The sequence below is a fragment of the Sinocyclocheilus grahami genome, unplaced genomic scaffold (assembly GCF_001515645.1).
Source record: "Sinocyclocheilus grahami isolate Dianchi unplaced genomic scaffold, SAMN03320097.WGS_v1.1 scaffold233.1, whole genome shotgun sequence".
Classification (NCBI taxonomy): domain Eukaryota; kingdom Metazoa; phylum Chordata; class Actinopteri; order Cypriniformes; family Cyprinidae; genus Sinocyclocheilus; species Sinocyclocheilus grahami.
This window is the reverse complement of record NW_015505412.1, coordinates 2,375,320-2,393,200: the sequence shown is the minus strand read 5'-3', so window position 1 is coordinate 2,393,200 and position 17,881 is coordinate 2,375,320. Positions and strand designations below refer to the sequence as shown.

At 35.7% G+C, this 17,881-nt stretch overlaps 1 protein-coding gene across 1 annotated transcript; it reads left to right on the top strand.

The window, feature by feature from the left end:
* Positions 1-7,991: 7,991 nt before the first annotated feature.
* On the top strand, positions 7,992-14,842 carry LOC107597516 (coatomer subunit delta-like). The gene is made up of 10 exons (XM_016288612.1): positions 7,992-8,204; positions 10,671-10,934; positions 11,022-11,201; positions 11,317-11,519; positions 11,604-11,768; positions 12,427-12,592; positions 12,727-12,874; positions 12,994-13,102; positions 13,283-13,487; positions 13,932-14,842. The coding sequence occupies exons 1-10, from the start codon at positions 8,202-8,204 to the stop codon at positions 14,019-14,021; spliced, it is 1,533 nt and encodes a 510-aa protein (XP_016144098.1). The 5' UTR covers positions 7,992-8,201; the 3' UTR covers positions 14,022-14,842.
* The last annotated feature ends 3,039 nt before the right edge of the window (positions 14,843-17,881 follow it).

The window sequence follows — 17,881 nt, the reverse complement described above, 5'->3', positions numbered from 1 at the left end:
TATTTCATGATATTTTATATTTGTTGTGGAATTGTTGGTCACATGTGAAAGTGTAATCTGTCTGCTAACACGAGAATGTGTTTTGAAATGTTAAAAACGTCTTGAATGCTGTTAAAGATAAAGCTGAAATTATATTACACAGTCCAAGGTGTAAAAAAAATAAAAATATTCACATTGTTAAAAAAAAGAGAAAAGTTGGGAGGTTGTAACAAAGCATTGGTCAGTAGCTTAGTACATATAAGATACATAAATGTAGTTTCATTTGTCTGAGTACAAGGCTTTATTTTTTCAATTTTGCACCCTGTTTTGTCCCACTTCTCAAGAATGACTGTTTTACGTAAACATTTTAAATTCGTAGAATTTCAGTTCTAGTTTCGGTTTTCTACCTCAGTTTTAAATTCAAGTAAAATTCAAGAAAACATTCTCAACTGAATTCTAAATGGTGCATAACACTGATAGATATTGTGTTATGATTGATATACCTCAGTTCGAAGAAACAGAATCTGTGTCTCTTACTGTCTCACTGCTTCTCTGTCCTCTGATGGTGTGCTGACCATCTGCACACCACACCTTACGAAAATTAACCATGGTTTTACAATAGTAAAACTGTAGTAAACCATGACTGTAGTAACCATGTTTTTTTTGGTGCGAACCATGGTTTTAAAAATTATGGTTCAAAAACCACAAATTAACTATGGTTGTATTACCATAGTTTTACTAAAGTACCTCAAATTACATTTAAGCTTAGTTATTCAACAAACATCTACAAAATAAATACAGAATGACAAGTTACTATTCTATGATACAGGCTTTATTACAGCAGTTACATCATCTGAAAAAAAAGAACTGTTGCAGTTGTTCTCACATGACAAAATGATTCAGAACTACGAACTACAACTTTAGAAAAAATGGTAATAAAGCACTGCAGTGGTAGAGATGGTTTTCTGCTCATTTACGAAATAAAAATGGCAAATTGTTTCACTAATAATGCATTCTCTATAGAAATGAATTACATGTTGTACAAATAAACATGACTTAGTGCACATACACAGCATTATACTGCCTACCTCCTTTACAATATCGTACATAGGGCTGCAACTAACAATTTTTTTAATAAATTTATCTGTAGATTATTTTTGCATTAATTGGATGACAAAAAAATACATAATTTTAATCCATTATTTTAAACAATGTCATTTCACATCGTGCCTATGAAAACAAATATGAATGTATCTATGTAGGCTCTGCTGTACATTATAATCATTAAAGTGTTAAAAAATAAACATTACATTCTAAACCTAAAAACAACAGATTGCTTGCTGTTTTAAAACAATTTAAACAAAAACACAAAATGTTAACTTGTACGAGGTATGAGGAACAAACACAATCATTCGTCTGAACAGAGTAATTATATTATATTAATGGACAATTCCAACAATAGTGCCTTTACTGTTACTGCGCTCATAAATATGATTACTTGTGTTATGTAGGGTTTTAAACCTACTCTTAATTTTTTAAACAAAATATTTTAGCAAAGTGTATTTTCATCAGAATTATGAGCGGTCTGTTTGTTTTGATGCACTAATCAAATTCGTTGACGATTATTTTCATTATCGATTAGTTGTTGCAGGCCTAGTTTTATACAACCTGTAAACACGAGCTCAACACGGGCAGATGTGTGCAGTCCATAGGGTGCATCAAGGTCGCATTAACAACCTTTATTACAATATCAATAAAGATAAAAAAAAAAGGTTTTTATTGGAAAAGTTTTACACATACAAAATACATTCACAAGAAATGAGAAGTACTTTTAAGAAGGTTTAAAATGATATCAACTCACATGAGATGAAGATTTCAGTCATTTCAGGCCTAAAGCAAGCTGATTTATTCTACATTGAGTCACCTCATGGGGGCCGATGAAGGCCAGATGAATCCTCCACTCTTTTACTTGAAGGAAATGCCCCTCTTTTCAAAAACTTTTGACGCTGCATACATGGCAGTTGTAAGTCTATCATATAGTCCAGTAGGTTACAGTCCACCTTTGGTTTGGTTGTCTTGATCTTCACCCCATATGGTCTCAGGACCTAAAAATGAGAATTATATATATATATATATATACACACACACACATACAATATTAATAAACAGCTTACCGGAATACTCAGTTGTTATTGGTCAGTTGCACACTCATCTACACTCTTAAAGGGGTCATATGATGCAATACATTTTTCCTTTCTCTTTGGAGCGTTTCAAGCTCTTGGTGCATAAAGAAGATCTGAAAAGTTGCAAAGACTAAAGTCTCAAATCCAAAGAGATATTCTTTATAAAAGTTAAGTCAACCACGCCTACCTAAAACGGCTCGTTCTAACACGCCGCACTGGATAGCTGGCCAATCACAGCACACCTCGGTTTTCAGACCGATGAGCTTTGTAAAAATCGCCTCGTTTCAGAAAGGCAGGGCATAGTGGAGAAACAATAATGTTCATTATGTGAAAAATAATGTTTTTTCAACCTTAAACCACAAACACATTGCATTACACCAAATACACAAAATAATGTTCTTTTTAGCAATGTCATATGACCCCTTTAAAAAAAAGGTACCAGGAAGAACCAAAAAGGGGGTTTCGCGGCGATGCCATAGAGGAACCTTTTTTCGCAGGTTAATGTCAGTACCCCCATCATCCACTACTATGCCCTTTTTCATCCCATGGAAACTGCCACTGGTGTTGAATGGTTGAGGCTGGGTACATAGGATCCTGTAAAAAAACTCCACTTTCATTATTTTCTTAAATTTAATAGGTTTAGCACAGGTATAATGAGGCAAAATGACAAACAACGATAATGAAAGGTATTTTTAAGCTGAACAGCAGTCAGAATAGAAACAAAATAGCAAATAGCAAAAAAGCAAGTCAAAGTATTTTGGAAGTTCATCCATCCATCTACTCACTCTCCAAACCACTTATCCTCTCTAGGGTTGGCTGAAGCCTATCCCAGGATCTTGGGCCACAAATCCATCCATTTAATGGTATTTAAGCAATATAGTAACAATGTTATACAGTACCTGTCAATTTTGGAAACATCACAGTGTTTTTGGGGAAAAAAAATCTCTTCTGCCTCACTAACACCGTGTCTACACTGGACGCGAGTGGCGCGGCAAAATACTATAGAACTCATAATCAGTGATGCTGTCTACACCGCGACACGACAAATCCCAGACAGAAAACTGGTGCTGCGTTTTATTTATGAAGTATTGACAAATTTCAAGTGATTTTCAATGGTCTGTAAGTCTGCATTTATTTTTAGCAAGAATACAGAGAAAATGGTAATATTGAAAAATATAATTACACATTAAAAGAACTATTGTCTATTTTAATATATTGTAAATTGTAATTTATTCCTGTGATCAAAACAGAATTTTCAGCATCATTACTCCAGTCTTCAGTGTCACATGATCCTTCAGAAATCATTCTAATATGCTGATTTGCTGCTCAAGAACATTTCTTATTATTAAAACAGATAAAAATAATTTTTCAGGATACTTTGATGAATAGAAAGTACAATTAACAACATTTAGTAAATTTAGTAAACAATTTAGTAAATATATATTTTTTTCCAACAATATAAATGTTTTCACTGTTACTTCTGATAAATTTAATGCACCCTTGATTAATAAAAGTATTAATTTCTCTCTTTACCACAAATATATAATTTTTCTTAAAACAAATGTTTGAATGGTATTGTTTCGATAAAAATGTTAAGCAGCAAAAACGGGTTTCAACAAAAGTAGTAACCAGAAATGTTTCTTGAGCAGCAAATCAGCATATTAGAATGAATTCTGAAGGATCATGTGACACTGAAGACTGGAGTAATGATGCTGAAAATTAGAGATTTTGTCCGACAGGAGGTCCGCTACAACTCTGCTGCACGGCCATGAGCATAGACACACAATTTCTTAAAATAAATAAAATAATTAACGTTCATGTATTTAGGTTTGTGTCACTCAGTTTTGGATGTCCAACCCTTCCTATAATATAACAGATGAATGGTGATATAAGAAAATATGTTGTGAAAAAAAATGCATATGAATGCATTTAATTTCTTCTAAGCTCACCCGTGTTTCCTGCATTTCTGTCAGCAGCTCCCTTCAACTCTCTTCATTTGTACAAAGATTATCACTCCTGTACGGTGGCCGAGAAGTGCAAAACAAAATCACAATTCTGAAAACAAAACAACAAATTACAAACGCAAATGCAAGTCTAAAAAACAAAATAATTCAGAAAACAACAACAATTCAGAAAACACAAAGACAAATCAGACAAACCGGAAGAGGTAGGTATAGTTTGAAACAGCGCCATTGGTTTGGGATTACTCACCGCTGACTGGACGAGACATCTGTCAATCAACGTATACAGGAAGAACCAGCCGAAGAAAAGCAGAGTCGTGGTAGAAAGTTCGGAGATGGTATTAAAGTAGCTCAGTTTAAATGTATTGTATGAATTGCCCTTACTATGGAATAAAAAATACGGAGTGTCTATTTACACTTAGTGCAAATAGCCCGCCTTGTTTTAATTAACATGTTGACTGTGAAGAACCTTTAAATAGTCTAAAGAATCTTTCTGTGCCACAAAGAATCTTTTGTGCAATGGAAAGGTTCAATGGAAAGGTTCTTTGGATATTAAAGGTTCTTCATGGAACCATAGAAGCCAAAGAACCATTTAAGAACCTTTTTTAAGAGTGCAGCCATGTAATAAGTGCAATAATGTCCATTCAACTGGTGTTATCACAAATAACCCTAAAAGGGTGATCAGGACCTGAAGCTAAGCAAAAAGAATGTACATTATATGACCAACAGAATGTATTATCCTGTATGCAATTTTCTGTATGGTGCTGTATGCAATTGTTTGACTCTACTAAAGCATAAAAATACCATAATATGTTTGCAGATATTTAGGAAACATGCTAAGTTGACATATGTTTCTCCACGATTCTGGATAATTAATAATCATAATTTTTAGATCACAATTCTGAACAGACTACTAAACAAAATAACAATCAGGGCTCCAGACTAACTTTTGAGTGCAGTGGCGCTGGTGATTTTGTGTTCAACCTAAATTAGAATTCAGATACTAAAATGGAGTCAGATTGAGTTAAACCTAAATTGAATAACTCTGCGCGCTGAAAAGACCGAACACGCAAGAGACCTTCATCCGCCACTGGATACCTTCCTTGGGCCAGGTGCGCGGACCTTACAGAGGTAATGGAGAGCCTTGAAACAATTGCTGTTCTTGTTTCATCACTCAAAACAAAATGTGTTTTCATTAAGATTAGGGAAAAGTAGTATGTCATCCAAATTGTCAGCACAATTGAAACATACTAAACTTAGTTTAGCGCTTGTTCCTTTGAACAGACTGGTAGCAAATCAAAAGTGCATGTACAGTGTGTGCATAATTATGCAAGTTCATATTCTGATCATATTTTCCAAGTACATTTTACAATTCCAAACCACATCAATGTTAACAACTACTATACATTTTGTATTTAATAATTTGTGTGTGATATATAATTAAGGAATGCTGGAACTGAAAAACATCTTATATTCAGGTTGCATAATTATTAGGCAGGTTTTCTTTTACAGGTAAAATGGGACGTGGAAAAAATAGATTTTACTCTGATTGAAAAGTCAAAAATTATTAAATGCTCATGAGAATACTAGAAATTGCAATACTAGAAATTGCTAAATTAAGGGGTGACCATTGGACAGCAAAACACTCATTTCAGCAGGGTCAGACAAAAACAGGCCAAGAAGAAAAGATGCATGTTAACTGCAAAAAAAAATAAAAAATCAGGAATTAAGAATTAGGTGTGAAACCATCAGTAACCCTTTTAGTCTCCAGCGCCACCATTTTTCAGAACGGCAACCTACTTCTGGAGACTCCAGAAGTGCAAGGTGTCAGGTTCTTAGAGACTTTGCTATGACATCCTGAAATATGACGCCCCCTCCCCCACTTAATAAGAATCATAGGCTTTATAGATGGACAGGTTGAGATTGACTCTTGAAGGACCAGCACCACATCCTCTCGATTGAACTGGTGCTGGTCCCTTAGTTAAAGTCCACGTTAAATCAAAATTAAAGTTTTTTTTTTTAGGTGTTAGTATCAGTATGTTAGTCTTAAGGTTATCTATAAGGCAGTGTGCTCCAAAACAGTGACAAAATTCGGATTTAGAAGATAATAGAAGCATTCAAAGCTTGCACTTGGTCACTTCCGCCAAAACGGATCAGCGATTTTTTTGACGTCACCTCGTACTTCAGCTTCTCATCAAATCTTCTGACCAATAAAATGCTCTAGAATCCAAAGGCTACACTATAAATAGATGCTGAAGCTGCGGCTGAGATTGGTCAGTTGTTCACAGTGTACGGCGAATGGCACGTAGTGCACAATGTAGGCGATAGGGAAGGATTCAGACAGTGTAAATATGCTTTCGATTGGGGCAAATGAGGTCTGGTTTCACGTTGTGTCACGCAAACCAATAGTTAGTCGTTCATTCACTGTTCATTTTAAAGCATGCATCTGATAATATGGCTGTATTTTCATAAGAGGTGGTCTTATCTGAAAAAGGATGCCTATTGCATGTTTACGTTCATAGGTAAAACTTGTCAAAGCTGAGTTTTATAATGTTATTTGTTGTAATAGCTGACAACACATTTGCCAAATTTGAGTGTTTCATTTTCAGAAATCATGAGATTAATTATTTTATTGAGCCCTAATTTTTAAAAGAAAGAAATAACTAAATCTGTAGTTAATACTGTAGAAAAACCATGGTTTATTTTGTAATGGTTCTACTGCAAATGCTGTGGTAAACCGTAGTTCATTTTGTAATTACTATAGATAAAATCATGGTTACTGCAGTAAAACCATGGTTAATTTTGTAGTTACTATGTTTTTACTACAAAAACCATGGTTCATTTTATATTTACTATGGTTTTACTACAAAACCATTGATAAACCATGGTTCTTGTAGTTACTATGTAGTTACTATATGGTTTTACTACAAAACCCATAGTTAAACCATGGTTACTACAAAAAAAACCATGGTTAATTTTCGTAAGGTACCTGCTGGACATCCCTGGGCACAACATCTCCATCACCTGTGGAGAGAAGCCACCAGCGCAGAAGTAAACCTGTCGACAGCTGCACCTCTGCCTTTGTTCTCCAAACAAAACCCACCATTGAATCATCTACTGTATTAAGACCATGTGCTTTCATGCAACACAGAGTCAAACATTACCAGAAATAACCCTGTCCATTGTGAACGATATATATCTTGCAAAACGCACAGTAAGTCAGTGCTTTAGGTCAGTGAAACGCAGGTTGTCATTGGAGTTGGGTTTGGTTTGTTATTTCTGGCCTACAGTTGGACATTGTATGTAATTATGTGGTTGACTTGGATTATGTTTGTAACTTTGGCTTTGAGGGGAAGCAGTATTTAAGTGGGATGTTGTGCAGGAAACCTGAATTTTCAGCATTACTGGTTTTCAGTCTCACAATCATTTTAATATGCTGATTTGCTTAATATTTTGTGGGAAAATGTTTATATATATTCATTTTTTGATGACTAGAAAGTTAAAAAGAACAGAATTTATTTGAAATACAAATGTGTAACAAATGTTTTTACTGTCACTTTCGATAAATACATACATACTGTAAAAATTAAATCTTACTGAGCCCAAACTTTTTTAACGGTAGTGTATTTTATTCATTCATACCATGAAATCAGATAGTAAGATAGTTGTTTGTCATTGAAGAAGAAGAAGAAGAAGAAGAAGAAGAAGAAGAAGAAGAATCAGTAAGATAACACGTCTGCAATATGTTTATGTTCCTGTTCTAATAAAAAATGTTAAAAGAAAAAAAAAGTGTGTAAGTTTGTTGCTCGCATGCGCAGTAGCTGTTGTCCACCGGTAGATGTCGCCGTCTCTCCTGCATCAGCTCGTCTGTCTGTGCCTCTGACCGACACGGCGCGACTTTTTCCGGTTGGACTCTGGAGACGTGGCTCTGTTTCTTTAGTATTACGAGGCAGGCTGTATGCTACCGTTAAAACCGAGCATAAGTCACCACTCTGCCATTTTGAGTTGTAGAAACAGCTGGACGGACAGTGTCCGTGACTGAGTCCACTGACGGATCCTCGTCTGAAAGGGAACAGAAATGGTACGGTTGTTTGTTTTGTGTTTTTAGCAGGATAGAGCTAACGTTAGAAGCTAGCAGCTAGCGCTATAGATCATAACTCATACAGTCTAAAACTTCATTAATTTCTAGTGTCAATTTCTATATAGTGTCTGTCCCGTCTGTTTTTTGTAAAGACATCACAGAAGTAAGGAAACGTTGCCAGACAGGCTTTGATATCTGATACAGCTAACCAGCTAAAGGTTAGCTAGCTAATTAGATTGGCATCAGAATTAATTACAGTTAAAGAAATTAACGAAAGTAAATAGTTGTCAGTGTCTATACGACAAAATGATGATATAATAAATTACCTTTTATTTTGTCTTTTTAAAATAATTTAGTTATATAGAATGTCTATACAGGTAACGTTAACAGCTAACTGACTGACAATTCAGTGACTTGTTGACTTGAATATTAATGACCTGAGAATAAAACCTATGTGCAGATTATACCTATATAATCTAAAATCGTATATGCAGAATATATATATATATATATATATATATATATGTGTATGTGTGTGTGTGTGTGTATAAATGTATGTATATTTATATGTAATCACACTGCTGTTCAAAAGTTTGGGATCAGTAAGATTTTTAATGTTTCTTAAAGAAGTCTCTTCTGCGCATCATGGCTGCATTTATTTGACAAATATATACTTTAAAATAATAATATACTTTAAAATATAAATGTATTGTTGTGATCAAAGTTGAATTAATAAAAAAAAAAAACTGAGGCCAAACTTTTGAACAGTAGTGTATATTTTTACAAAAGATTTCTATTCTGAATAAATGCTGTTCTTTTTAACATTTTATTAATCAAAGAATCCTGAAAAAAAGAATCATGTTTCCAAAAAAAAATATATATATATATGAAGCCGCAAAACTGTTTCCAATATTGATATTTAATCAGCATATTAGAATGATTTCTGAAGGATCATGTGACACTGAAGACTGGAGTAATGATGCTGAAAATATAGCTTTGATCACAGCAAATCAATTATATATTAAAATAGAAAATCATTGTTTTAAATAACAGTAATATTTCACAATATTACTCTTTTTGTTTCTGCATTTCTGATCCAATAAATGATGAGCAGAAGAGACTTCTTTTAAAAAAACATTAAAAATCGTACTTATCCCAAACTTTTGAATGGTAGTATGTGTGTATATATATATATATATATATATATATATATATATCATTTATTTAATTTTATCTGGTTTTATAAAAAAATCATTATAATCATTAAATAAATCATAATATTTCTGTTTAGCTTAAATTTATTTTAATTTCAGTTTCAGTCATTTTAGTACTTTAACTTATTTTATTTCTTTTAATTTCCAAAACAGAATTTCAACATTTAACATTTTAAGCTTTTGATATTTCTATTTAATTTTTATTTCAGCTTCATTTCAATTAAAAAAAAAAGTTTTAGTTAACCGTAACAACTCTAAAGCCAGGCTCACACTGTGTGATTTTTTTAAAAGGCCTTAAGGATCGTACTTGTCAGACTGTACGAACATGATGATCATGTCACACTGTGGGATCTCAGTTTTCATTAATGTCAGACTGTACGACAGTCAAGATGCGTTAAAAACGGGTACACGCAAGAAAACTTGTCCCGAGTTTTACCTTATCAACCCATACACATTCAGTGACTGCGAGCTGCATTGCACGCGGGACTGTAATGTTGGCTATCATTAAAAGTATATAAATGCCGGCAATACCGGTGTATTTATGCAGAATAGTGCAAGCAGCACTACACACCCACATGAAAACAGCAGCGCAACCGGTGTTTATCATAGCAAAGGCAACGAATCAGATGAATTCCGTGAGCGGAGGACGAGAGCACCGGAGTTTATGCGGTTAGAAGAAATCTCTAGCATTAATTCTGATCATGGCTTGTCTTGAAAAACGAAGACAGTTTAACGTTCGTCGTAGGAGATGTCACACTGCAGGACTGTGCGCCAAATCTTCTGACACTGCCAGAAGTTCGTCGGAGGTAAAATTTGATCGCAACGGTCATTAATCGGCTGTCGGTGAACATGTCAAACCAGCGATCAAAGACTACAGATTTTTGCCTGGGATTATAGGAATCTTTTAGGATTTTCAAAATTTGTCTCAGACGACCAAATCGTGGCCAAAATCGCACCATGTGAGCTGGGCTTTAGTTATACTTTAATTTGAATCTACAGTATATTGACTCATTGAACTTAACCTACCAGTCAAAAGTTTGCACACTTCACAACCTAAATAACCATTTGATGGTCCATTTGTAGTCATTATTATTTTTACAGGTAATGTATGTTGATTATCATTTTTGAAATAGATATTGTGCTACAGTCTCATTACTGAATGCCGTCAACATCATAACAATCAAAAAGCCCAGTTGTCTTTGTAATTGTGCTTCATCTGATTAGGTTTTTAATGTCAGTCAAATCTTTGCAGGTGCTCTTGGCAGCGGCGGTGTGCACTAAGGCAGGAAAAGCCATAGTGTCGCGACAGTTCGTAGAGATGACGCGAACCCGTGTCGAGGGTCTTCTGGCTGCCTTTCCCAAACTGATGAATACAGGAAAGCAGCACACTTTTGTAGAAACGGAGAGTGTGCGCTACGTCTACCAGCCCCTGGAGAAACTCTACATGGTTCTGATCACTACAAAAAACAGCAACATTCTGGAAGACTTGGAGACACTAAGGCTTTTCTCCCGAGTGGTAAAACTTGTTTTTTCAACAAAAAAAAATATTTTTGCACTTCTTAGATTTGTCTTGAATAAGTGATTGATTTCTGTGTTTTTCCAGATCCCTGAATATTGCAGAGTGCTGGAGGAAAGTGAGATCTCAGAGCACTGTTTTGATCTCATATTTGCATTTGATGAGATCGTAGCTCTGGGCTACCGGGAGAACGTTAACCTGGCCCAGATTCGCACTTTTACTGAGATGGACTCACATGAAGAGAAGGTCTTCAGGGCTGTCAGAGAGGTCAGATGTTCCCTTCAGTTTAATGAAACATCCAGAGCTAAATTACTCTCTGCTTTCAATTTGTATTGAACTAACTCTAATGTTGTCGGTTTCTCTCAATTTTCCACTTTAACAGACCCAAGAAAGAGAAGCAAAGGCTGAGATGAAACGCAAGGCCAAAGAGCTGCAGCGAGCAAGACAAGATGCTGAACGTGCCGGAAAGAAATCGCCAGGCTTCGGAGGTTTCGGAAGTTCAGGAATGAGCAGCATCATATCAGCCACCATCATCACTGATACAATAGAGCCAGAGAAGCCCAAAGCGGCTTCTGCTCCAGTCAGGTATGAGCTGTAACTGTGGTCTATGACACATCTACTGTAAATACATAAGCGTACAGATGTTAATCTGTCCTGTTCCTCTTGTAGGTCGAGTGGGTCCAGTAAAGCACTGAAGCTGGGTGTCAAAGGGAAAGAAGTAGATAACTTTGTGGACAAACTAAAGTCAGAAGGAGAAAATATCATCACATCCAGTGCAGGAAGGAAGGCATCGGAGGCATCTAAAGTCCTTCAGCCTCCAGTGAATATAGAGAGGTATTGCTTACTCATTTTATTTCAGTGTCTGGCCCATTCTTCTCCATATACTATGTTACCTACACTACCAAAAGTTACCTACACTTCAAAAGTTTGTGCTCAGTAAAGGTTTTTTTTTTTTTTTTTTTTGAGAGAGAGTGAAAAGTGACAGTAAAGATATTTCCAAAAAATAAATAAATAAATGCTGTTGTTTTTTTTTTACTTTCTATTCATCTTGACAATCCACAAAAAATTTTTTTTTATCACAGTTTCCAGAAAAATACAATTTTTCCAAATAATCGAATTTATTGAAGAAAAAAATTACTTTTTTTCAATGTTCATAATAATAAGAAATAATTCTTGAGAACCAAATCGTCATATTCAAATGATTTCTGAAGGATCATGTGACACTAAAGACTAATGGCTGCTAAAATTCAGCTTTGTATCACAGGAATAAATTACATTTTAAAATATATTCAAATAGAAAACAGGTATTTTAAATATTAATGTTTCACAATATTACTGTTTTTACTGTATTTTTTAACAAGCAGAATCTTTCAAAAATATAAAAAAAATCGTATCGACCACAAACTTTTGAACGGTAGTGTATTTTTGTATTATAATGTTATTATTTTCCGATTATGCCGATTGTTAATAGTTTATGAACTCCGTTTCCCAGCGTACATCTGAGGGTGGAGGAGAAGATCTCTCTGACCTGTGGTCGGGATGGTGGACTGCAGAACATGGAAGTTCTGGGCATGATCACTCTGAAAGTCGCAGATGAAAAAAATGGCCGCATTTCCATACTCATCAACAACAATGACAAGAAAGGAGCCCAACTACAGGTGTGTGTGTGTGTGTGTGTGTGTGAAAGCTCTCAGCGTGTATTTTGAAGAGGAAGTTGTCTACAGTCTGATATTTTTTAGAAAAGAACACTGAACTGGCCGTATAACTCAATATTGTTTTGTTTATTCTTCAGACTCACCCTCATGTTGATAAAAAGCTGTTCAACACCGAGTCCCTGATCTGTCTGAAAAACCAGGAGAAGTCCTTCCCTCTCAACAGTGATTTGGGGGTGCTGAAATGGAGGTTACAGAGCACTGATGAGTCCCTCATTCCTTTAACAAGTGAGTCTTCACTTGCTTCTGCATGAAGTGTTCATAAATAAAGTTATTGAACTAAAGGTTTTAGTATAACGGCACTTTCACAAACATTTCAATCATGCACGTACCTTCTGTACTCTCAGTTAACTGTTGGCCGTCAGAAAGTGGAAGTGGCTGTGACGTCAACATTGAGTATGAGCTTCAGGACGCGGGGCTCGAACTCAATGATGTTGTCATTACTATCCCTCTGCCGTAAGTGCTTATTCAGATCATTATATACATGTATGTATGTATTAGTTTTTATTTTTATTGTGGTTTTTTTTTTGCATTTATTTAAACTGTATGCATAAAAAAATTGTAATTAGCAAAATACACATAAACATTATCAAAATCCATGTCCGTAAACAACCTCTGTCTCCTGGGATCATGCAGGTCAGGTGTAGGTGCTCCTGTGGTTGGTGATCTGGACGGACAGTATAACCATGACAGCAGGAAAAACATCCTGGAATGGTCACTTCCTGTCATTGATGAGAAAAACAAGAGTGGCAGCCTGGAGTTCAGTATGGATGGCAAGCCCAACGACTTCTTCCCAATCCATGTTTCTTTTGTCTCCAAGCGAAACTTTTGTGACATTCAGGCAAGTTATGCAGCATTTCATAAATAAACGACAACAAAACTGAGCCCTTGTGAGAAAGGAAATGACTTTATATTAATTGGGGAAGAAGTAGGGAAGTCGTGGCCTAATGGTTAGAGAGTCGGACTCGTAACCCAAAAGGTTGTGGGTTCGAGTCTCGTACCGGCAGGAATTGTAGATGGGGGGAGTGAATGTACAGCGCTCTCTCCCACCTTCAATACCACGATTGAGGTGCCCTTGAGCAAGGCACTGAACCCCCAACTGCTCCCCGGGCGCCGCAGCATAAATGGCTGCCCACTGCTCCGGGTGTGTGTTCACGGTGTGTGTGTGTGTGTGTTCACTGCTGTGTGTGTGCACTAAGGATGGGTTAAATGCAGAGCACTAATTCCTAGTATGGGTAACCATACTTGGCCACATGTCACGTCACGTCACGTTTTGTTTCCACAGGTGGCCAAGGTGACATATATAGAGGAAGGCAGTCCAGTCAAATTCTCCTCAGAGACGTCATTTGTTGTGGATAAGTACGAGATCCTGTAAATGTTTCCTGGTGGAAGATCGTTTTAACCTGCCAGCCAGCTTAACGGATCAGAGAGCACGCTGTATGTCAATAGAAGGCTCAAACCATTCTCTGACATGGGCTGCAGTACTTCTGTGTTTCTGTTTGTCTTAAAGGAAAATAATCTACCTTTTATAAACTGAACCTTCAGATGCTCAAGTACTAAGTGCAGTGAGCTACACCTGCCAGAAAAGACAAAATAAAGTAATAATAAAGCACTGCACCTGTAGACATCAAGGGAAGATCAGTGTCATCCTACAGCAGACGCATTAGAAGCCCATATGAACCCTACTGACACTTCAAAGAGATAGATTAAAATTGAAAACTTAAATAATTATTGCATGGATTTTGTATAAACCACATGATCCGCATTGGCTCATTAGCAATTTGGTTTTATTTCTAATCGTCAAAGAATAAATGCTGGTTTTCTAATATGGAAACAGACCTAATATTGTTGTATCAAATGAATGTGTGGGTGATGAATAAATCAGCTGTGCTTGTGCAATAAGAACTGACTAAATTCAGACTCATAATTTTTCATCTCTAAAATGACACCTCTGCTGTTTAGTAAATATGGATATCATTGTCTACATCAAAAAAGTACAAATGCTATTTGCCTTTGTTTTTCCCCCCTTTTGGTTCGGTTTATATTTATGTAATCATTTGTTTGAAGAATAATCTAAACAGGAAGAGTTTTCATTCTTTGTTGTTTAAAAAAATTTTTTTTATTCATTGCTGCATTTATTTGGCTAAACAGGAAAATATATTCTCTCTGGCTTCCCAGATGTTGTTAAGAACTGATTTTTTTTTTTTTGCATTTCCATAACGTTAAAAAATAAATGTATCAGTGCACACTCAAAGATGATTACGGAACACCAAGGGGAGGGTTAAGACATTCCATTCTGCTGTAAAATACTTATGAATACCTTTAATCAATAATAAAGCCAAATTGAATGAAAGTGTATTTTCTGGGCTCTTCCTGCTTTAATATGTGGTTTTGCCTAGAATTTTGAATTTACTGTAGCTGCATGATACGTGTATTTGTGATGCAGGCTAGAGTTGGGGGGTTGTTTGAAATCCCTAACTCTATGTATTAAAGACAGCAGCATAAATCATGCCATCAAATCATGTAGCTTGTTAAATAGTGGCATGTTTAAGCACCTGGAAATCCCTAGCAACATGTTAAAAACCTCTCAGGTGGTTGATTGTAGTCATTGTTTTGCTGTAAGAATGGTATTATCTGTAATGATAAATTCAATGCCCAGGCCTGGTTTGGGCCATGGCCTAGTGGACAGGGAGATTGTTCTGGATTTTTACAGGAATGTGAGGAATCTCAGAGACGAGGCAATGGTATTTGGAGTTAATAATGCATTAAGTATGGTTGAGTGGAGGAGATTCCTGTCAATGAATCACTTCCACAATGATATGGGCACCTTGTCTCATACAATTACTATGAGTGAGAGCATTTACATCTGCTATGACATGGCTCTTTGGAATACTTGATTATGATTGGTTATGTATAATGATGCTAAATTATATCTTCATAACTGTGCTAGTTTTATGTCTCTCAAAGCACTCTGGTGTATTTCTTTTCATTTGGTAAAATAATTTAAATCCCCCCCCCCCATTTTATTTGTTTTACAGGTAAGTAATTATGTATTAGGATGATGCGCAGTCTGCTAACCATCTTGTCTCAGTTTAAGTTATAATAATCAGGGGTGCTCTCTCTCTCTCTCTATGTGTGTGTGTGTGTGTGTGTGTGTGTGTGAGCTTGTTAAATAGTGGCATGTTTAAGCACCTGGAAATCCCTAGCAACATGTTAAAAACCTCTCAGGTGGTTGATTGTAGTCATTGTTTTGCTGTAAGAATGGTATTATCTGTAATGATAAATTCAATGCCCAGGCCTGGTTTGGGCCATGGCCTAGTGGACAGGGAGATTGTTCTGGATTTTTACAGGAATGTGAGGAATCTCAGAGACGAGGCAATGGTATTTGGAGTTAATAATGCATTAAGTATGGTTGAGTGGAGGAGATTCCTGTCAATGAATCACTTCCACAATGATATGGGCACCTTGTCTCATACAATTACTATGAGTGAGAGCATCTGCTATGACATGGCTCTTTGGAATACTTGATTATGATTGGTTATGTATAATGATGCTAAATTATATCTTCATAACTGTGCTAGTTTTATGTCTCTCAAAGCACTCTGGTGTATTTCTTTTCATTTGGTAAAATAATTTAAATTCCCCCAACAAAAATTATTTGTTTTACAGGTAAGTAATTATGTATTAGGATGATGCGCAGTCTGCTAACCATCTTGTCTCAGTTTAAGTTATAATAATCAGGGGTGCTCTCTCTCTCTCTCTATGTGTGTGTGTGTGTGTGTGTGTGTGTGTGTATATATATATATATATAGATCATGATCATTTTTCTATTTTGATTACCTTTGCCATCATTTAACTCAGTTCATCTTTCAATCTCAAAATTAGTTTTTAAAGCATTACTGTTGTAATTTGTTAATTTATTATTATTGTTAATTTAAACTAATAAAACTCATTAAAAGTATGTAGCTAAAATAAAATACATGTATCGGATGAAAAACTTCAATGAAATTTAGAAATGCTGCCTTGCAACTAACTGAAATGTTACTGAAATTAAAAGTACAAAAAATTACTCAAATTAAAACAAATAAAAATAAAGCTAAATAGAAATAAATAATAAAAATAAAAACTACAAAAGTAGAAAAAAATCAAACAACTGAAAGCTAAAAATAAATGAAATCTAATTCAAAATGTTAATAAAAACTATAATAGTACATAAATAATACTATAATAACATTGGTTTATAAATGCGTTAAAACTTTAGTTTGAAATTAGTTTGTTTTTAGACAAAATCCAGAATTTTAATGTTGCTTATTTATCAGTTATTGGTCAAAACATTACAATGACATATTTTTATATTGGTGAATCCCTAGTGATAATGCCAGGTTAACTGTACTTTATCCCTTTCATAATCATTGTGTCTTTAAATGGTTAAAGCTTGATACAGTTTTTACTTGTTGACTCATAAATTTGTGTTGCTGCATATTTTGCTAAATGTCAAAGTCATAGTCACTGAGCCACATCTACAGAGATGATCTGTACGTGAAACACGGTCTGTCTGGTTGAATCTGCCTCGATGTTTGATGTTGCCTCTAATCCACGAGGAAAGTTTTAGGGCCGGGGCTGAGAAAGCAGATTTAACATCTGATTTGTGGGTTTGATGAAGGGACTGAAGGGTGTAGGCCGCACAAATAGGGACTGTATCTGTCCTGACCTAATTTCCTATCTGATCGCTCGCAATGGAGGAATAATGAGGTGAAGTCTGGAGGGAGTGATGCGTGGCCAGTGATTGTAAAGGAGAGAAAGTAAAGGTTGCTCATAACACATCATGAGAGCGTCAGATGAACCGTAGTTCTCACACTGTCCCAGCCAAATCGTTTGGTGACCATATGGTTCCCTTGAGAGCAGGAGAGGGGGTGTATCCCTGTTTGGGGTTGAGGTAAAAGAGGAGGGGTGTTAATGACCACTATCCCGGTCATAAAAGAGGGCGGGTCTTTCATTCGGATGAATGAACAAACCGATAAGTACTGAGCTAGGCTTTGTTAAAGGGTCACATGAAAGAGTGAGAGGGGGCAGAGGGACTAGCATGGGCTAGGAACTTACATGGTCACATGGGATTTTAGGATCAGTCTGAGATTCATTAAAAACATTTTAATTATTTACAAAGGATTAAGTTTTTGGAGTTAATGATTTGTGAGTTTGCTGGAGGTCAGTGGCATGTATTGCTCTGTATCTCAG